The sequence below is a fragment of the Rhizophagus irregularis genome, chromosome 11 (genome assembly GCF_026210795.1).
Source record: "Rhizophagus irregularis chromosome 11, complete sequence".
NCBI classification, from domain to species: Eukaryota; Fungi; Glomeromycota; class Glomeromycetes; order Glomerales; family Glomeraceae; genus Rhizophagus; species Rhizophagus irregularis.
Window position 1 is genome coordinate 962,289 of NC_089439.1, and position 21,264 is coordinate 983,552.

At 30.5% G+C, this 21,264-nt stretch overlaps 11 protein-coding genes across 11 annotated transcripts; 7 read left to right on the forward strand and 4 right to left on the reverse strand.

Moving 5' to 3' along the window:
* Positions 1-261: 261 nt before the first annotated feature.
* Positions 262-1,599, forward strand: OCT59_002753 (uncharacterized protein; the record flags this gene model as incomplete). Its single annotated transcript, XM_066145142.1, has 5 exons — positions 262-278; positions 360-715; positions 806-879; positions 955-1,255; positions 1,391-1,599. 5 exons carry the CDS (start codon positions 262-264, stop codon positions 1,597-1,599), a joined length of 957 nt encoding a protein of 318 aa, XP_065995890.1.
* Positions 1,600-1,698: 99 nt separating this feature from the next.
* Positions 1,699-2,240, forward strand: OCT59_002754 (uncharacterized protein; the record flags this gene model as incomplete). Its single annotated transcript, XM_066145143.1, has 2 exons — positions 1,699-1,732; positions 1,795-2,240. 2 exons carry the CDS (start codon positions 1,699-1,701, stop codon positions 2,238-2,240), a joined length of 480 nt encoding a protein of 159 aa, XP_065995891.1.
* Positions 2,241-4,500: 2,260 nt separating this feature from the next.
* OCT59_002755 (uncharacterized protein) lies at positions 4,501-5,415 on the forward strand (the record flags this gene model as incomplete). Its single annotated transcript, XM_066145144.1, has 4 exons — positions 4,501-4,936; positions 5,021-5,071; positions 5,201-5,263; positions 5,342-5,415. The coding sequence occupies 4 exons, from the start codon at positions 4,501-4,503 to the stop codon at positions 5,413-5,415; spliced, it is 624 nt and encodes a 207-aa protein (XP_065995892.1).
* A 556-nt stretch (positions 5,416-5,971) lies between these two features.
* Positions 5,972-6,750, forward strand: OCT59_002756 (uncharacterized protein; the record flags this gene model as incomplete). Its single annotated transcript, XM_066145145.1, has 3 exons — positions 5,972-6,033; positions 6,306-6,315; positions 6,388-6,750. The coding sequence occupies 3 exons, from the start codon at positions 5,972-5,974 to the stop codon at positions 6,748-6,750; spliced, it is 435 nt and encodes a 144-aa protein (XP_065995893.1).
* Positions 6,751-8,123: 1,373 nt separating this feature from the next.
* Positions 8,124-9,017, forward strand: OCT59_002757 (uncharacterized protein; the record flags this gene model as incomplete). Its single annotated transcript, XM_025327835.2, has 2 exons — positions 8,124-8,358; positions 8,650-9,017. The coding sequence occupies 2 exons, from the start codon at positions 8,124-8,126 to the stop codon at positions 9,015-9,017; spliced, it is 603 nt and encodes a 200-aa protein (XP_025169306.2).
* Positions 9,018-10,909: 1,892 nt separating this feature from the next.
* On the reverse strand, positions 10,910-11,419 carry OCT59_002758 (uncharacterized protein; the record flags this gene model as incomplete). Its single annotated transcript, XM_066145146.1, has 1 exon — positions 10,910-11,419. One exon carries the CDS (start codon positions 11,417-11,419, stop codon positions 10,910-10,912), a length of 510 nt encoding a protein of 169 aa, XP_065995894.1.
* A 1,562-nt stretch (positions 11,420-12,981) lies between these two features.
* Positions 12,982-13,826, reverse strand: OCT59_002759 (uncharacterized protein; the record flags this gene model as incomplete). The annotated part of the gene is made up of 2 exons (XM_066145147.1): positions 12,982-12,985; positions 13,186-13,826. 2 exons carry the CDS (start codon positions 13,824-13,826, stop codon positions 12,982-12,984), a joined length of 645 nt encoding a protein of 214 aa, XP_065995895.1.
* A 779-nt stretch (positions 13,827-14,605) lies between these two features.
* OCT59_002760 (uncharacterized protein) lies at positions 14,606-15,439 on the forward strand (the record flags this gene model as incomplete). Its single annotated transcript, XM_025326925.2, has 3 exons — positions 14,606-14,795; positions 14,895-15,169; positions 15,242-15,439. The coding sequence occupies 3 exons, from the start codon at positions 14,606-14,608 to the stop codon at positions 15,437-15,439; spliced, it is 663 nt and encodes a 220-aa protein (XP_025173709.2).
* Positions 15,440-15,493: 54 nt separating this feature from the next.
* On the forward strand, positions 15,494-16,756 carry OCT59_002761 (uncharacterized protein; the record flags this gene model as incomplete). The annotated part of the gene is made up of 4 exons (XM_066145148.1): positions 15,494-15,523; positions 15,590-15,802; positions 15,991-16,255; positions 16,332-16,756. The coding sequence occupies 4 exons, from the start codon at positions 15,494-15,496 to the stop codon at positions 16,754-16,756; spliced, it is 933 nt and encodes a 310-aa protein (XP_065995896.1).
* Positions 16,757-17,886: 1,130 nt separating this feature from the next.
* OCT59_002762 (uncharacterized protein) lies at positions 17,887-18,849 on the reverse strand (the record flags this gene model as incomplete). Its single annotated transcript, XM_066145149.1, has 4 exons — positions 17,887-17,889; positions 18,011-18,583; positions 18,646-18,752; positions 18,828-18,849. The coding sequence occupies 4 exons, from the start codon at positions 18,847-18,849 to the stop codon at positions 17,887-17,889; spliced, it is 705 nt and encodes a 234-aa protein (XP_065995897.1).
* A 146-nt stretch (positions 18,850-18,995) lies between these two features.
* OCT59_002763 (uncharacterized protein) lies at positions 18,996-19,247 on the reverse strand (the record flags this gene model as incomplete). The annotated part of the gene is made up of 1 exon (XM_066145150.1): positions 18,996-19,247. The coding sequence occupies one exon, from the start codon at positions 19,245-19,247 to the stop codon at positions 18,996-18,998; it is 252 nt and encodes an 83-aa protein (XP_065995898.1).
* Between the last annotated feature and the right edge of the window lie 2,017 nt (positions 19,248-21,264).

Sequence of the window (21,264 nt, forward strand, 5' to 3'; positions counted from 1 at the left end):
TTTGCCCGCAATTTCTAAATTAGGATGATAAACATTAAATTAATTCTTTAATTTTGGCCAGATCATCATATAATTTTGCAGATATATTGATCTACATTCTGGCCATAGAAATTATAGTATTTATTTTGCCGATCATTAAAAATTAAGGCACAAATACGCAAATAAACATGCAAGTTGGCACTTCAGAATTTTGGTTTTTTTCGTTAATTATTTATTTGTGGTTTTTTGTTTATTTAATTATAACTTTTTTTATTTTCTATGATGGAAGCCTTACAAGAGTATGAAAATGATGATTATATTGCTGAATTTTCATGAAATATTTCATTAATAAATGATGCTGATAATGATAATATAGATAGTAGTGGTGATATTAATGAAATAGAAGAAATTCAAGAAAATATTAGAGGTAAAGGTAGAGGTAGGGGTAGGGGTAGGGGTAGAGGTAGAGGTAGAGGTAGAGACAGTGGTAGTAGTGGTAGAGGTAGTAGTCATGACCATGGTGATAATGAACAGACTGTACAACTTTCACCTCCACCTTTCTTTAATAAATTTCAACATTCTAAACCTTTATATGAATTTACAGTAGCTTTACCAAGAGAACTCCTTTTACTATCACCCTATTTAATATTTTGTCTTTTTTTTTCTCTTGAACAAATAAAAATTATTGTTAAAAATACAAATATATATGCTTATGCAAAAAATGCAGGAGAAGGACGTAAATGGACAGATTTAACAATAAAAGAATTTAAAATTTGGTTAGGAATATTAATTTATTCTGGTATTTTTAAATAACCTTGTATTAAAGACTTTTGGAATAGAGATAGCAGATATCCTGAACATAAAATTACAATATTTATGACATTAGTTCATTTTGAACAGGTACTTTTAACTTATCTATTATTTTATTTTATTACTTAATTTATTTATGTTAATTTGAAATTATTATTTATTTAGATTAAACGCTTCATACATATTTCTGATTGTACAGTTGCACCTACTTTTTGGTATTCCAAATTGAATCCTTTAATGACACATATTCAGGCAGTTTCTAAATCAGTATGTATTCCATCATCAAACATTTCAATTGACGAAATGATAGCAAGATTTTCTGGTAGAAGTGTCCATACAGTTAGAATTAAAAACAAACCTACACCAGAAGGTTACAAAATTCTTTCTCTTTGTGATGCTGGATATACATATGCTTTTTTTTTTACATCTAGAATTCAAAATCAACCTGAAGTTCAACAAATGCCAGGTTTAAGTAAAGTAGGAAATGAAGTATTTCATCTTGTTTCTTAACTACCAAAAAACAAATCATTTAACATTTATATGGACAATTATTTTTCTAGCATTAAACTTTTTAAATATTTACGTGAAAAAAAAATTGGAGCTTGTGGAACTGTTCGTAAAAATAGTGCTAATTTTCCTCAAATTCTTAAAGTAGATAAGAAATTAGAATGGGATACATTATCTGATGTAGTTGTTGACGATGTATTAGCTGTTTTATGGATGGATAATGGCCCAGTGACTATGCTTTCAACTATTCATCAAATTAATGGAGATGAAAATCGAATTGAAAGAATAAGACATCGGCCATGAGAAACAAGTACTAATGCAACTAAAGTTCGAGCAATATTTGGAAGTGTAAGTAAAAAATCTTTACCAATCCCCATAATAATAGATGATTACAACCATTTTATGGGAGGTATCGATATTGCAGATCAACTACGAGGTTATTACAATACTCAATTATCTGTAAGAAGAACCTGGATACCATTATTTTTTGGTTATTAGATACTGCAATTGTTAACTCATATTTAATATTAAAAAAAAGTGGTGAAAATATTGAACATAAGGAATTTAGATTACAATTAGTTTGGGATTTAATTAAAGAAGGATTGGAGGAGAAAGAAAAGCAACATATACGAAGCTATATTGATGAGTTAACAAATAAATTTGAACATATTCAAATTGAGCCATCTAAAAGGTACCAATATGTTATATCAAATTTTGAACTTCCTTTGGAAAGGTTATCACCAGGTGGTCATTTTCCAGAGTGGAGAGAAGCAAGAAGTAGTTGTATATGGTGTAAATATTTGACAAAAAAAGTTCAGAAAAAAGCAGAAAGAGATCCTCCTCAATCTCAAATATATTGTATAAAATGCAGTGTAGCTTTATGCTGTAATAAGAATAGAAGTTGTTTTAAAGATTATCATACTCAAAAAGATGATAATAATTAAAATAAATATAAAGCTTTCATAATTTAAATCATTTTATTTTATAAAAATTTATTTTGCACTTTTATCATAAATTTTACGAAAATTGTTCTTTTTTTTTAAGTACTATGTAAAGTCAAAATCTTGTACCTAAAGTTAAAAAACTCGATTAATAAAAGTTGTTCATCATAATAAATTCTAAATATTTTATTAAGGTTTTGGATAGCTACGATCAAATTCCAATGAGATCGCCAAATTTAAAGAGAATTTTTTTAATTTCGCGGTTGTTTTTAAAAGTGCAATTATTTGATCAATGAGTAATCTTTAATTTTTAATATATGATCGGTAAATTAATGATTGTAATCACGTGATCTATATGTTGATCTAATCAGGAAAAAAAAATTTGTCAAAATAGCTTAATTATTTCTAAAAATAGATGAGAGCTGAATTTGTAGTAAAATTGCGGGCAAATTTGCCCGCAATTGCTTACAGTTTAAGGGATAAAATTTGGAATAACACAAAATTTGTATAATTTGTATGTATAATTAATATAATCCTGGCTTCTATGATTATTTCAATAATTTTTTAGGATTTAATATTTTTTTTCGCAAATTTGGCAATTTTATATAATAAATTTGTGAATTTTCTAATTAATATACTTTTAAAAATTGCAATATGATTTAAGCTTATTTTACAATAAAAAGCTTATTTTTAATAAAAAGCTTATTTTATTTTAAAATAACTTTTATTTACAAGATAATCACTTTATCATCCCTTTATCATTTTCGGATGCAAACAAACCTTATCAAAAGAAACTGTAAATTTTAGCGAAAGTTGAAAAGTAACAATTTTGTATTAATCGAAGTGGTATTGCTATAATAACAATATTGCTACAGAATCTAAATATACAAGGAATATTTTCGATTTTACTGCAAATTTCGACAAAGTATAACTTGCCGCATTAAAGTATATCAAATTTTAACGCAGTAGGACGCTAACGATTTTCTTATTTTAATTAATTGATTTGACTTTTTAATTATGATTTATAGTTGATTTTTCAATCGAGAAATCAACGCAGTAGGACGCTAAAGATTTTTGTAATTTTAATTTATTTGTCTTTTTTAATTATGATTTATAGTTGATTTTTCAATCGAGAAATCAACACAATAGGACGCTAACAATTTTCTTAATTTTAATTAATTGATTTGATTTTTAAATTATGATTTATAGTTGATTTTCCAATCGAGAAGTCAACGCAGTAGGACGCCTACGATTTTCTTATTATTAATTGATTTGTCTTTTTTAATTATGATTTATAGTTGATTTTTCAATCAAGAAGTCAACGCAGTAGGACGCCTACGATTTTCTTATTATTAATTGATTTGTCTTTTTTAATTATGATTTATAGTTGATTTGTCAATTGAGAAATCAACGCAGTAGGATACTAACGATTTTCTTAATTTTAATTAATTGATTTGATTTTTTAATTATGATTTATAGTTGATTTTCCAATCGAGAAGTCAACGCAGTAGGACGTCTATGATTTTCTTATTATTAATTGATTTGTCTTTTTTAATTATGATTTATAGTTGATTTTTCAATTGAAAATTCAACACAGTAGGACGCTAACGATTTTCTTAATTTTAATTAATTGATTTGATTTTTTAATTATGATTTATAATTGATTTTTCAATCAAGAAATCAACGCAGTAGGATACTAATGATTTTCTTAATTTTAATTAATTGATTTGATTTTTTAATTATGATTTATAGTTGATTTTCCAATCGAGAAGTCAACGCAGTAGGACGCTAATGATTTTCTTATTATTAATTGATTTGTCTTTTTTAATTATGATTTATAGTTGATTTTCCAATCAAGAAGTCAACACAGTAGAACGCCTACGATTTTCTTATTATTAATTGATTTTTCTTTTTTAATTATGATTTATAGTTGATTTGTCAATTGAGAAATCAACGCAGTAGAACGCTAACGATTTTCTTAATTTTAATTAATTGATTTGATTTTTTAATTATGATTTATAGTTGATTTTCCAATCGAGAAGTCAACGCAGTAGGACGTCTATGATTTTCTTATTATTAATTGATTTGTCTTTTTTAATTATGATTTATAGTTGATTTGTCAATTGAGAAATCAACGCAGTAGGACGCTAACGATTTTCTTAATTTTAATTAATTGATTTGATTTTTTAAATTTATAAATAGGATGATATGACGATATTGAACCCGCTTTGATTTTTTAAACGAATATTAAGTGAATATCAAAATGTCAAATAATAGCAATAATAAAAAAAACAATAAAAAAAATAACAAACAAAAGCAACAGAGGTTTCAAGAAAAAACACCTGACGAAGGATCTAATCGTCAACGAGGAAGAACGGAAGAAGAAAGTAATCCAAATGAGACGAGTGACAAAACCAATAAGTCGGCTAGCAAATCGTCACCCATCAAGTCAAACAAACAAAAGCAGCAAAGGTTTGAAGAAGAAATACCTGACGAAGGATCTAATCGTCAACGGGGAAGAACAGAAGAAGAAAGTGATCCGAATGAGACGAGTGACAAAACCAATAAGTTGATTAGCAAATCATTACTCACCAAGTCAAACAAACAAAAGCAGCAAAGGTTTCAAAAAGAAACACTGAGCGAAGGATCTAAGCATCAACAGGGAAGAATGGAAGAAGAAAGTGTTCCAAATGAGACGAGTGGCAAGACCAATAAGTCGACTAGCAAATCAGCACCTATCAAGTCGATCCTTAAATCTGCAAAGTCGACTAAGCCGACTTAAGAAGAGTCTGACGATGAGGTTATAGAAATTGAACCGCCAAATATTCCTAAAGGTAATTGAATTTTGGAAAATTGTTGATTGACATGTACGATAATTAATAATTTTATAGATCAACAAGAGATGTTATCAGAAATGAAAAAATGATATGGGAATATTCGAATTTCACAAAAATTCGTATTAGTGGTTAAAGATGATCAAAGTAATGAAAAGGTGATTGATGACGACGATACTGATTTAGAAGCAGGTACGATTTTGACTTCATTTGTATAAATTCAGAATTATTCATAAAAAAATATTACTATTAATAAAATTTTTTATTTAGAAAATCTAAAATTAAAGAAACAAATTGATGAAGTACAAGTAGAGAATGCAAGGCTTCAACGCGAAAATAACTGATTATTCGATGAAAATAGTTTTTTGACTCGAGTAAACGAGGCCTTTGCAGACGAGAATGATGATCTACATGAAAGCTTAAACAGGTATTCGAGAATCCGCCTGCCTAAAGCCATTCATAGGCAGACGGATCTCGAACAGCTGGCAAAACGTCAAAAAAGAATTAAAACAAAAAAGTCCGAGCGATATGAGGAAGAATCAGAGGAAGAAGGGTCTGGTTCTAACAATAATGATGAGTACGACGAAAAAAAAGCTAGGTTATATTAATTTTATTTGTCTGATTCAGTTATTTAAAATTGCAATATTGAGTAATTAAGTACCAGTTATCATTATTTGATCGTTATATTTAGGCTGAAATGAAGTCTATTTTGAAACCATCGATGAAACTTGAGGACTAGATTACAATGAAACATTCAATAGCGCAAAAAATCTCAAGATTCGTCGTAAGCTAGTCCCTGAATTGCGTTCAGCCCTTGCTCTATGTTTTTCCGCTTTGAATAAGCAACTTACAAAATAGTTAGGTTGTCTCCACAAGTCTCATCATTCTCATCAAAGATTAATGGATAGGGAAAAGCCGATGAAAATAAACACCGGGTGCACTCAAACAATCGAGCACATGACGTTAGTAATGATTTATAATTATTATGCTGAATTTTATTCCGATTATGTATTGAATTTTATTCAAATTATAACGTATTTTAGAAGAAAATCCATCGAATGAAGGCGGCAAAGAGATTATATAGTTTTGACGATGAACGGATAACAAAATATGATAAGCATAGATTACTAAAGATGTTATCCGCCAATTGTTTATTTCATTCTCCAGAAATAAGCGAGACAGACGAAGAAGACCCAACAAAATTCATAATCGCTATTTACGACTATTCGTGAAGATCTGATGAGGTTAGAACTTCTGAATCTTGATTTTTCAGACGAATCGCTGGATTTAATTTTTATATTTTATTGTTTCTTCAGCTTAAAAATTTGCTACGAAATGTACTCGATGTACACTCATTAAATAAGGTGAAATTAATACACGAACGTAAATATAACGACGAGGTACAAAAATACAACCGACGACATCCGTCGAATACTTATAAATGGTCTTATATCGTACAACAACAAGATTTAATATTCGATACTGATATCGATCAGGGTTTCAACACTGAATATGATAAAGAAGTAGAAGAAGTTAGTAGAGGAACAACACCAGCAACTGGCAACACCACCGAAAATGATGAAGACCATAACAAGGAAGAAGAAGAAAAACCATCAAAATCAACAGTCGGTGACAATCATAATAATTCAGATTCTGATTTACATGTGGATGACGCGTAATGAACAAATCTGAATTAATTTGGTAGAAAACTTTCTTTTTTTCGTCAAAAATCTATATTAATATTCCAAATTATTAGTATTAGAATTTTCCATAATTCAAAATAAATTTGTCTTAATTCAGAAAAAAATTAATTACAATTTGAAATAAATTTACTGCAAATTTACCGCAATTCAGAATAAATTCAGAATAAAATTTACTGCAATTCAGATTAAAATTTACCGCAATTCAGAATAGAAAATTTACCGCAATTCAGATTAGAAAATTTACCGCAATTCAGATTAAAATTTACCGCAATTCAGATTAAATTTACTGCAATTCAGAATAGAAAATTTACCGCAATTCAGATTAGAAAATTTACTGCAATTCAGATTAAAATTTACCGCAATTCAGAATAGAAAATTTACCGCAATTCAGATTAAAATTTACTGTAATTCAGATTAAAATTTACTGCAATTCAGATTAAAATTTATTGCAACTTATCAAAATTTATTATAATTCAGAATAAATTCACTGCAATTCGGTAAATTAATGAATATATTTTTTTAAACAATTCGGATTAAAAATACTAAGCAATTCGATATTCTGATCAGCATCGATCGGCCTGCCAATCAGAACTTTGCCTAAATTAATAAATCAGCCATCTTTATCACCAAATTTAGCCTAAAATCGGACATCCAATTTCTAGCTGATTTGGACTACACTGGTAAAAAAATGGTCTATCCTACACATATCCTACACATATCTTACATATATCGGGTACTCAAAATGTAGAAAATCATACACAAATAATATACATATCATACACATATCGGGTATTTATATATATAGTATACCTATCAGATACCTGATATATGTATGATATATATATTAGTACCCGATATGTGTATGATATGTGTATTATTTGTGTATGATTTTCTACATTTTGAGTACCCAATATGTGTAAGATATGTGTAGGATAAATCATTTTTTTACCAGTGCTATTTCCACCAGTGTTACGTTGTCCCAAACTATACAATGGAAGCAATTTGCAAAATCCTCTTATTGGAATTGCGCTATTATGTAAAGATTTAGCCACTTCTTTAGGTTCAGACGTTCAGTAAAGCAGATGTGAACACTTGGTATATCGTTAACAAATAAGTCCACATGGTCCGTATTATCATATTTATGATCAGAGATTAGGTATATAATGCAGGATCATATGATGAATTCTTAATATCAGTAATTCTATCTTACGAATCTATTCCAACCAGAAATTATTTAACAAAAAAACGTACATCCTATGACTGTGGATTATCTCTATCTCCATCGCATTCTACTTGTGAACCATTTTTGAAAGGAAGATTTACAATAATTATATAACTAAACATTTAAGATGGTATCCACTCCGGGTCTATTAACAACCAATGAGATGGTATATTGTATATTTAGCTTTATCAATCCATGTAATCTTTTTCCAATATTACTAGTCAATAGGTCTTGGTATGAGATTGCGCTGCCCATGTTGTGGAAGGAGATAGGCTATCAATATGGTTATCTCCCTGACTGTGATAGACTAAGAAAAGTATTATATTCCAGACCATATCCTCCACCAGGATTACAACACGTACGTAAGCTAGCAATAATGTGCTTTGACAATTGTATGAATAAAAAAGATGTCTCATACATAGTACAGAACTGTAAAGAGCTGCATATGATAATTATTCAATGCGAACTGGTAACTGATAAAGATATGATAGACATCCTTCGATATGCGAGGAATTTAAAGCATTTAGGACTTTTGAGATGTCAACTTTCATCTATAAGCTGATTCTGGCTATCAATGACGTGTAGAAATTTACAAAGCCTGAATGTATCCCTCTCTGATATTGGCTTTGTGGATATTTTCTGGATATCTGTAGAAAGTCCAAGTCTCGCACAACTTGTTCTTAAATATTGTGACAACATTACCGATGCTGCCATTGTAAACATTGCAAACAAGTGCCCTTATCTGCAGCATGTTTCTCTGAAAGGATGCAGAGAAATCACAAATGTGTCAGTAAAAGAATTGGCACGAAAATGTCAGAACTTATATTATCTCAATCTCAGTGGCTGTGTCTCTATGCGCTTTGCGAATGGGACTATGGAAATGCTTTCATCAAGATGCGAGAATCTTGAATATTTTAACTTCAAAGCGGATGATGCATGTTTTGAAAATAATCGTAATCGATGGTTAACAAGTCATGATATACAATTGTTTGCTTCAAGATGTAAAAACTACGGTTCTTGATTTTAGAAGGTTGCTCTTTTATTGATGATTCTGCTGTTTATGAAGTGGCAAAAAATTGTGCCAAAATGGAAAAAATTAATCTCAGATACTGTGTGGGCATCTCTTCTCAGGCCATGATTGAAATAGCCAAAAGCTGTCGAAATCTGCGGTATATAAATGTTTCAGGCTGTGGAAATATACAGGATGACACTGTAAACTCTCTGTTAGAATCTTGCGGTAGATTACAATACGTTAACCTTTCAGGTTGCGTAATCACGGATAATATCGTTCATAAGGCGAAAGAACGAACAAGAAAAACCCTAATCTATGTTACTGGCTGCTCTAGCATTTCACCTGAAACGCTTCAAATATTAGAGGATAGAAGGAATCTTTACTTAAGAAATTACCACTGGATCAGAAACATCGGATAAAATCGTCTTACAGTGTTAAAGTGAGTAGAATAAAATTTAATTGCATTATTTCCATCTTTCATAAGTCAATAGTAAAATCGAAAATAAGACAGTAAGAGTATTGCGCTCCACACATTGTATTCGTTATTCGTTATGCAGGAGATGATTAATCATAGTTGATCCATTTCTGTAATCATTTCGACTAATTTTTCAGCTTCATGAAGACTACTTTGTAGGTATTGTACTACGCCATGAATACTTTGCCAATTCATGGAAATTCTGCTACAATCAAGTCCTGTTAAATGGATCACACGTGAATAAAATCTTGTTGGTGAAACTAGTTCCACTAAAAGCAAGCTTAGTACATACATGCGATTAATTTTTTTGTGTTAGATGATCGATACCAATCCTATCATATCTGATTCTTTGACCACAAATAACTAAAGCTATCACGTATGACACAACAGAATATGTCTATAATCAATTCAGAACTTTCCGTATAAGTAGCATAACACAGGTCGAAGGGGCACCATTGTCCAAAATTCAAAAAATGCAAATTCCCCATTTTTCTGGAAAATGGTGGGAAATTGTGGAAAATGCTACATTACGCTGAGCAATTTTTTGGAATAGCATTGTTACAACATTGTCCGATTTAGCAAATCTTATGAAATTTTGGGAAAATGCTACATTACACCTCAAATGTAACATTTCGTAACATTGTTATAACATTGTCAATAAAATCAAATTTTGCTTTTTTTTTGTCAAATATTCCGATTTTCTGCCAAATGGTGCATTTTTATGAAAATTCCGCATTTTGCCACCAATGTAATATCATTGTAACAACATTTCATAACATTGTTATAACATTGTCAATTAAAATCTAATTTTGCATTTTTTTTGTCAAATATTCCGATTTTCTGCCAAATGGTGCATTTTTATGAAAATTCCGCATTTTTTAGCAAATTTCATGCAAATTTCATGTTTTTTTGGTCAAATGTTACATTTTTCGTTAGAATGTTATTTTTTTTCGACACTTTTTTTGCAAAATGTACATTTGTTGACATTTTCTAGAAAGATGTAACATTTTATCGAAAAATTAGATCATTTACTAAAAAAATGCGACATTATTTACTGAATATTGAATAATTTGATATAATAATCGGATAATTTCGCAAAAAAAAAAAATTATTTATTATGGTAAATTTAAATGTGAAATCTTCTATTTAACGGTAAAATGGCCAAGTATTCAGTACGTTTGTATTTAAATTTTGCTGGAACAAATCTACCTAATATGTGATGAACCGGAATTATACTATCAACCGAAGAATTAAAAAACTCCTTTTTCCAAAGTTCCGGATCATTCGTAAAATCATCAGAATCTTCGCTGGAAAAAAAAAATCTGATGTTTGCGGTCGCAGCGGGTTTATACCAATTCACAAAAGCCAAATAATGTTCCGTCGGACCATTCGGAAGATGAACTGTATGTTTGAAATAGAATTGTACCTAGCCGGGATATGTGTCTATATCATTTCCACGTTGTTCTATAAAACGTGCTAAAATATAAGAGCTTCTAATATACCTTTTGGATAATATTGACCCAAAATATTCTGCACCGATGCGCAATCTGCCACATTGTGTGATATTTCCAGTTACAGCAATGTAATTTTTGGTTGATGAAGAAGGATCTAACCGTGGTCGGCTAAAATTATATTCTTCATAAGCGCGATTGTAGTAATCAACTAGTAAATCCAAAATATCATCCGGTAATATGACATTCAATTTTATCGAACTTAAAAGTTCTCCAGGATATTCCTCCGTTCCTGTTGCCCCGCCAGAAACCAGCTTTTCGGATATGTCTAAAAATGCCTGTAATTCCTCACTTTCGAGAGATTCATTTTCGTTATCGTCAGTTGTATCATCATTTAAATCAAGTATTTGAAAAATGGCCTGATGATTTAGAGCCAATGTATTGAATCTTCGTTCAATTTGAGAACTCTGCATCATAAATCGCATAATTTCTGGTTCAATTTTTCGTCTACTATTAGGTAAACTCCCTGTATAATTGTAAAATCGTAAGTAATAATTCTGAATAATTTGAATAATATTATTGTAAATACCAACCAAGAATTCCATTCATCCTTTCAAAGGAGAAACACCAAAATGAGTAAAGAGGACCGTAATCTTTACAATATTTGTTCAAGTGTAATGAAAGATGTAAATTTGGTGTTATTGAAACTTCTCCGTAATTCGTTTCGATAAGTTTCAAAATTTCAATTAAATGTTCATGTGCGTCATCTAAATTTTTGATTGTAACAATCCTTCGGACTAATATAGAACAAGCTTGGCTGAAATGTACTAAGATTTTCCGATCTTCTTGGTCCAAAAAATCCCAAAGAACGACTCTGGCATAAATCAGGAAAAAATTTTTCCATTTGTTAGCCGTTAAATTGGAAAATCCTTCCCCAATATCTATTTTATGAGGAATTCGACCGATTTCTGATGGTGGATGAATATTGTTCATGTTTTTTTGAATTTTCGTCAGATCATCCATATTTATTTTACCATGTCCTAACCAAAGCCGTTTTACGATAAATGATGCAATTCCTATAAATAAATTATGCATCGGGTCCACAGGTAAAAATCGTATCGGATCGAAATAAGACAAACGGAGCATTTCTGACCATCTTGCGTGATATTGCTTCGCATGTCTTTTTCTAGCTTCGTTGCTTTTACATTTTCTCCATTCCAAAGCCATTTCTCGATGACTATTCGCGCTTTTAGCAACAAACCATTCGTCAATATCATCCATGCCACTAAAATTTCTATTTCTTGCAACCTTTAAGCATCTGTGACAGCTTACATTGGCTGAATAATGGCCACATAATTTTCTAGCAGCTGGTATATCACAGCAACAAGCAATTACTGCGCATTTTATCAATCTTCCGGATAAATGTTCAGAAGTTCTGTCTAATCCCACTCCTTCCCAAAAAGTTTGAAATTGATCAACAATTGGTGCCAAGTAATGATTTATCTGATGTAGGCTTGGTTCATTAGGGCCTGGCATTAATCCTAAAATGAGCATATTTTCGGGTTTAAAGCGCAATTCTCTTGGGAGATTGCAAATAGCTCCATATATAGCACCAGAACTATGAATTGTCCTTTCAAATGGCTGAAACCAATCGACGTTAATCATAATACCCAAATGATTATCCGCATGTTCTTTATTAAAAAATCTTTGTTCGTCAGATTCATCATCTACTATTATTCCACTATTTGAGAAATTCTTCCAAATTTCACCATCATATACATCACATAAGACTCGGTCGTTGACGCTTCTATCAGCCCATAATTTAAGATTTTTTTCAAAGTTTGGCCTTTGATACATTTGTAAAAGTTGCTCTTTTATACTGGGCATCGGATAAATTAATAATGGCGCATTAACGACTTTACCATCGTCTAGTTCTTTTTGTTCTGATAATGGAGCATTGCATTGTCGAAGTGAACGATGATTTGGAAATTGTACATGACCACATTTTTTTATTGCTTTGTGTTGTTGGATTGTGTGTTGTTTAACATCATCTATATTATGTAATTTGTGACATGAAGGACATACGGAAAATTTGACAAATTGATGCTTCAATCCTAATTTCTTTCTTGCAGTATACAACGAAGTAGGAAAATCTTTAAAACGATCGTAATTACAATTTGTTAAAATATGTTTGATGAATTTAATTAATGTATCGATTGCGGTATCTGCTAGTCGAAACCTAGTTTGATACCTCAAAACAAACACAATTATCCAATCTTCAATATTTTGCAGATTTTCATTAATATTGTTTGGAAAATCATAATTCGGTGGAGAGTAATCTTCAAAAATGTTAGTTTCTTCGCCATTATCATCCCCATCATCCCCATTATCGCTATCATCCCCATCATCGTTATCATCCCCATCATCCCCATCATCGTTATCCCCATCATCGTTATCATCTCCATCATCCCCATCATCGTTATCATCCCCATCATCCCCATCATCGTTATCATCGCTATCATCCCCATCATCGCTATCGCCATAATTATCAGTTTCTTCGTTACTGTCATTGTTATCATCACTGTCATTTATATTTTGCATTTGAGTGTCACGCTCCAAATAAGTATTATACCTGCTTCGTTTTCTCCTTTTCGAAGAAAATGTTGACAAATTTTCTGATGATGATGTGCTTTCTTGAGGGTCGATAGAGATTTCTTCATTAACGAATGACGATCCAATACTCATTGGGTCATTTGAAGTAGTTGCATCATCAAGACTTAGACTCATTGAATGTTTTTGTTTGGTTCTTGGATCAACATACTTTCCGTTGCATTTATTACAATAACATTTTTCTTTAGTTCTTGTTTTAACGCGTCTTTCATTAACATTCATCATTTTTTCAAATTTTGATTTAATTTTACAAAATGTGAATTTAACCAAAATACCAGCATTTCGCTGTAATAAATAATCAGACGATACATTTTTATTTTTTTCAAACATCAATACATCAATTGTATATACATTTTTATTTTTTTTCGAGCTTCAATACATCAATTGTATATTTTTTTCGAACATCAATACATCAATTGTAGATCAATACATAATCGAAAGTGAATATGTTACATTTTAACAGATCTACAATAAAATTTAACTTTCAGTATACTCCTTGTTTAACTTTTTATAGCCAAATTATTCTTAATTATATACTTAAATATATCAGCGATAACAATAAATTTAACTTTCAGTATACTCCTCGTAACCTTGTTTGACTAAATTTATATATTAAATTCCAAATTATTCTTAATTATACCAAAATTAGCGATGACCAAAATAGAACAATTCAAATCATTTAACTATTTAACTATTTTCCAAAATCAGCGATGACCAAAATAGAACAATTCAAAAATTATTTAATTATTTCAAACAATTACGCGAAGAAAACATTTAATTGGAATAAATATATAAAGAGTGATTTTTTTTTTTACAATACAAACGTCGATTTTGCAATTTTTGTTCCTTTACATTAAAATCGTCTTTACAATTTTCAAATTATTTTATTTTTGTTCCTTTCTAATTATTTTTTTACTCAACTCTTTTTTTACTTTACGTTTCTTCAATTTTACGTTCGTTCCTTCCACATTTCTAGCTTTTACTTCATTTCTTTTCTGATAATGACCAAAAAAAGAAGTTTGTTAACGCGTCGTACTCGTACACTACATTCTCCTTTATCCATCGACGCTTCTCATGATGGACAGGGCATTCGGACAGTTCGCTCTTTATCACACTTAAATTCAGCCGAATCCATCGACCAAATACACAATCGTAATCGATTAAATAGGTCATCAAGTCTGGATACTGAAGGTATAATTTACGTTTTGGCGGATAATTTGGCAGATCATTCGAAATTTTGATTAAATAGCAAACTTAATTTAAAAATTACTATTTTTTTTGTACATTAAGAACGTATTTCACGACTTGAACGGGGAATGTCGTCAATTCAAGAACAAATGTCCACTGGGTTCGGGCAAATAACGAGAATGCTGGAGCATTCTCTGAACTCACAAGAACGTTCACGACAAAATCGACAAATAGAATATATTCAGGTTGATGATGACGATGACGAAGATGAACTTGATAAACAAGACAATGAGGAATATATCCCTGAAAAAGATCTACATTCGTTGCAAGAGACAGCACAAAAACAATATAATAAGAAGCATCGAAAAGAAATAAAAGTTTGTTTTGGTATATTTTTATTATTTATGTGACGTTTAAACTCATTAATTTTATCAATTTTCATTTTATAGAACGAAATTAAAATTCTAATTCGTAGCGCAAAAATCGATGAAATTCCCATCGATTATACGAAGAAGTTCGGCGAGATTGCACCACAATTGGAAAAGGATCTGATCCCCCGTATCCAATCACTTCTTGAACAACGTGGTATTCATGCAACATTAAGTATAGTTCGGGATGTGTTCTCGGATTTGCATAAAAATGGCTGACGTAAATGGAAAGAAAGCCAGCTTAACGAGGCAGAAATAAAACAAAAAAAAATAATGAGCCATATAATCAACCGTTTATCAGAAGTAAGTTAATCAAGTTCCAAATTTTTAGGTAATATTGAAAATTAATAATAGTTATTTTAATTTCAGAAACGGGAACGAAGGATGAAGGGCGCATTAGCCATGAAGAATCACCCTGATTATCGAAAATCTTTTAAAAAACGCGGGATCAAGGATATTAATGAAATATTAAACAAGAACGAATACCACTCTCCTGAAGAGAGTGATCCGGAGAATGATCCAAACGCATCCACAGACCGCAAAAACCTTTTTGTTTACAAATTATCATGGAGATCTGATGAAGTAAGTCAGACAATTCATTTTGTTTATGCGCAGTGACACTAAAATGTCTTTATCAATACGTGATTGGTGCTTCTGGTTTCGCCAAATCTCGACATATCAATTTCCTTGCATGCTTTCAAATTTTGGAAAAATGCCAAACCTCAAAAATAACAGAAGTTTATCTATTTCTAATACACGTTTATTTTTAGTTAACGAACCTTCTACATTCAATTGACGAGTACGTGGAAAAATATTTTCCAGAAAATAAGAGAGTACGTCCTCGTATCCTTAAAGATGAATTTTGGAAAAATAAGAAAGCACCACCAAATTTAATTTGGTGGACACTTAAAGACGGAAAGCGAGAATCTCTCTCAGTCCATAAATCTATTGACGAAGAATCAGATGATGAGTCGGAATCAGAGAGCGAAGAGGAGGAACAAAGTCAACAAAGTCAACAAAGTCAACAAAGTTATGGTAATTGAGTATTACCGTTCTCTTTTTTTTTTATGGAACGGAATTTTTAGAAAATTTTTAAAATTTTTCTTTTAAGGTCTCAACGTCGATAAATTAGATATAAATGCTGAATCTGATGAAGAAGAAGAGGGTGAGGATGAGGTAAACGAGCCGGAGCAAGAGGAAACGTCATTATCACAGACATCGGGACGACGATCAAACAAACGATCTAAACAATCCTCCAAAACCCCACCATTAACACCGCAAAAACCCCCATCATCGCTACTAAAAAGGAAAACACCTCAACAAACACGATCATCAAAAAGAATTTCAAAAAATAAAAAATCCATAAACAAAAACAACGAAGCACTTGATGAATTGCAGGAAGTTATTGACAACATGCGTGATCAATCGAAAAAAACAAATAAAAAATCATCATCCAAACCATCGTCCCAAGAACAGGAACATATTCATGATAATGTTTCTAAGAGAACCTCAAAAGAAAAAGAAAAAGAACAGTAAGGGTGTAGGAAGAATATGTAGGGATATTAATGGATTATATAATAAATATCAAAATATATGTAATATTTTTGACAATTTTTATTTCAAATTTGGTAAATTTGGCGTCATTACTACAAATTTAACAAAATTCAGCACAATTTGCATTTCGTTTACATAAAATTACTACAAATTTAACAAAATTCACCACAATTTGCATTACGTTTACATAACATTACTAAAAATTTAACTAAATTCACCACAATTTGCATTACGTTTGCATAAAATTACTAGAAATTTAACTAAATTCACCACAATTTGCATTACGTTTACATAACATTACTAAAAATTTAACTAAATTCACCACAATTTGCACTTCGTTTACATAAAATTACTACAAATTTAACAAAATTCACCACAATTTGCACTTCGTTTACATAAAATTACTACAAATTTAACAAAATTCACCACAATTTGCATTACGTTTACATAACATTACTAAAAATTTGACTAAATTCACCACAATTTGCACTTCGTTTACATAACATTACTAAAAATTTAACAAAATTCACCACAATTTGCACTTCGTTTACATAAAATTACTACAAATTTAACAAAATTCACCACAATTTGCACTTCGTTTACATAAAATTACTACAAATTTAACAAAATTCACCACAATTTGCATTACGTTTACATAACATTACTAAAAATTTGACTAAATTCACCACAATTTGCACTTCGTTTACATAACATTACTAAAAATTTAGCAAAATTCACCACAATTTGCATTACGTTTACATAACATTACTAAAAATTTAACTAAATTCACCACAATTTGCATTACGTTTGCATAAAATTACTAAAAATTTGCCTAAAATTCACCACAATTTACATTACGTTTGCATAAAATTACTAAAAATTTGCCTAAAATTCACCACAATTTGCACTTCGTTTGCATAGCATTAACTAAATTCACCACAATTTGCATTACGTTTGCATAAAATTACTAAAAATTTGCCTAAAATTCACCACAATTTACATTACGTTTGCATAAAATTACTAAAAATTTAACTAAATTCACCACAATTTGCACTTCGTTTGCATATCATTACTAAAGATTTGCCTAAAATTTCCCACAATTTGATGATAATTTACTGAAAAATTTCTCAACATTTAAATTAGGAATTCTGTAGGAATTCCGCCATTTTGACAAAATTTGCCAAATTGTAAGACCTCCATTATCCCAAAATTGTAACACAATTTACCCCAATTTACCGGGATAATTCTCAATTTGCCAGAAAAATTCCAGGCAAATTTTGCGACAATGACATCTGTTCGACCTGTGTGGGCAGAATTCAACTTTTCTTTCATAATAGTTTTATCATCATGGTCACTTTCATCAACATCCTTATCTGAGAAAATTTCAACACAGTTAAGTTTACGTTTTTTTACTAATGATGTTGATGTAGATGCTAGTTCTTGAGATTCTTCTGACACTTCTGAAACTAATGCTTGTGATTCCACCGGCGTTTTCATTTTTGAAGTTTGTGTTTCTACTACTACAAACACTTCTGCACTGGGTACTTTTTCTGCTAATTTCAATGTGGGTGATCTTACTGGTGCCTTTGTTGACGGTGCTTCTACTGATACTTTTTCCGGTACTGCTACCGGCGGAGCTTGTATAGATGAATTCAATTTGGTACTTTCATTATCGGCACTTTTATTAGCTATCAGTAATGCTTGTGGAGGTGAATTCAATTCATTATTTTCATTAGCTACCGGAGGCACGTTCAATTCATCACTTTTATTAGTTACAGGTGACGCTTGTGAAGGGAATTCGATTTGGCACTTTCATTAGCTACTGGTAGCGATTGCGAAAGTGAATTCAATTTGGCACTTTCATTAGTTACTTGTGGCGCTTGTAGAGGTAAATTCAATTCAGTACTTTTATGGTAGCTTGATTCTCTTATTATAGAGTCTGAATTTGAAATATCAGCAGTCTGAGAATCATTATTACCTATAAAATTAAGATGTAAATTATTATAAAGTTTTGTAATCAAGAATAATTCTATGATTGACAAATATGACTTACAGAAATTATTAATTTTTGTCATCTAGTTATCAATATAATCAAAATAATCTTTCATCGCATTCCAGCTGCGATAAGCTGGCAATGTCATGCTGGCCCACGTTATATCTGAAATAGTAATATTATTTTTTATGTGATTTTGGTTACCAAATTTTTCAATACATCGCAGATTTAAATTTGCCCAAATATTTTCTGCTGTATCAAAGTTGTGAGATTATTTATTGCCAAATCACAGTTTATAACGCGGGCAAGTTCCGAGTTATTAGACTTGTGATATAATGATGAGCGAGGAGTTGATGTTGAAGATTCAAAGGGGAAATGTTCGGGTGTTGAATAATTTAACAGTTGTTTTAAGGATTTATCAACATTAGAATCAGTATCAGCTGTACCAGCTGTGTCACTTGAACGCGTATTTTTCGCCATTACTGGAGTAGAGTACTTTTGCAATTTGTTCTATTATTAGAAATTAACAAAGAAAAGGTAAGATATAAATTTTATAAATTAAAAATTAATATCATTTTTATACTTTACCTCTAAGCTAACATTATGATTCAAAACTAATTCGTATTTACTTTTATATAATTCATATAGAGACTTGTAATGCTAAAGTTCAGCCAGATTATCCTGAAAAAACAAAAATAAAAATAAAAATGAAAAAAAAAGGTGGACAAAATTGTCCGGAAACGGAAAAAAAAAGTGAAAAAAAAGTGGACAAAGTTGTCCAGACGAAAAAAAAAAGTGAAAAAAAAGTGGACAAAGTTGTCCAGATGAAAAAATAAAGTGAAGTAAAAATGGACAAAATTGTTCAGAGACGAAAAAAAAAGGACAGCCGAAAAAAAAAAGTGGACAAAGTTATCCAGAGACAAAAAAAACACAGGTCGAAAAGTGAAAAATCAGGCATCAATCAGGCACCAATCGGTCACCAATCAGATACCTGATTGGTGACCGATTGGTGCCTGATTGGCATTTTCGCCAAATACCGTCACCAATTAGGCAGTTTGCTAACTTTTGATCCAGTGATCAGAAAAGAATGAAATATAACTCATTGGAATCGTCTCAACAAGACGAATCTAATGGTAGTAAAATCGCATCTCTAGGATTAATAGTTAATAAAAAATTAAATAAAATATAAATGATACATTTTTATTTTTATATTTTACTTAATTTCTCATCAAGTATTAATCCTAGAAATGTGATTTTACTACCATTGGATTCGTCTTGCTGAGACTATTCCAATGAGCTATATTTCATCCTTTTCTGATTACTGGATCAAAAGTTAGCAAACTGCCTGATTGGTGACGGTATTTGGCGAAAATGCCAATCAGGCACCAATCGGTCACCAATCAGCTACCTAATTGGTGACCGATTGGTGCCTGATTTTTCACTTTTTGACCTGTGAAAGTGGACAAAGTTGTCCAAAACTGAAAAATGGACAGAAACAAAATAAAGGGGAAGGGGACAAAATTATCATATACCTTATCAATAAATGTAAAATTTGACAACGATTCCTCCAGATCAAAATATATATGAGTAATATGACCTTCATTTTTTTTATATGACATTCTTACTCTATCTTGCTCAAAAGTACACAAATCAATTTTTTTATCCGTCTTTCACTGGTAAAAAAATGATTTATCCTACACATATCTTACACATATTGGGTACTTAAAATGTAGAAAATCATACACAAATAATACACATATCATACACATATCAGGTACTAATATATATATCATACATATATCAGGTACCTAATAGGTATACTATATATATAAGTACCCGATATGTGTATGATATGTGTATTATTTGTGTATGATTTTCTACATTTTGAGTACCCGATATATGTAAAATATGTGTAGAATATGTGTAGGATAGACCATTTTTTTACCAGTGTTTGTCCAAACAAGAGAAAGTGCTATTGAAATTAAGCTTTCATCGTCATCGGGTAAATAAACTTTTTTCCCACGAATTTTTGAATTGAGAACTGAACAGAGTGTTTTTGACATTTCTAATATATTTATTCAATATTTTAAAAGCTGATACTTTATTTTTTATTTTTAAAATGAAGAGAGAAGAAAGCAATTGGGGTACTAAAAACTGTAAAAAAAACTGATATTTATTTAATTGATCAAATAATAACATTTGATAACACGATTGTTTTGATATGTAATTGTATATTGTGATACATTTGATAGAATGAGTTTTGATACAATGATATATATAATTGTTAAAATAATGTATTGATTATGGCTGAATAATCTGATATATTATTATTATTTTAATTGGATTTTGAAAATAATATTCCCGTATTCTGGCGAGAAAATTTTTTTTTCGCTTCGGTGGGAATATTTTACAAAAAAAATGATCATGTGAAGATGATCTACAGTCAATCATAATTTTTGAGATTATTTGCGGATTTGCGGATTATTTGCGATTGCAG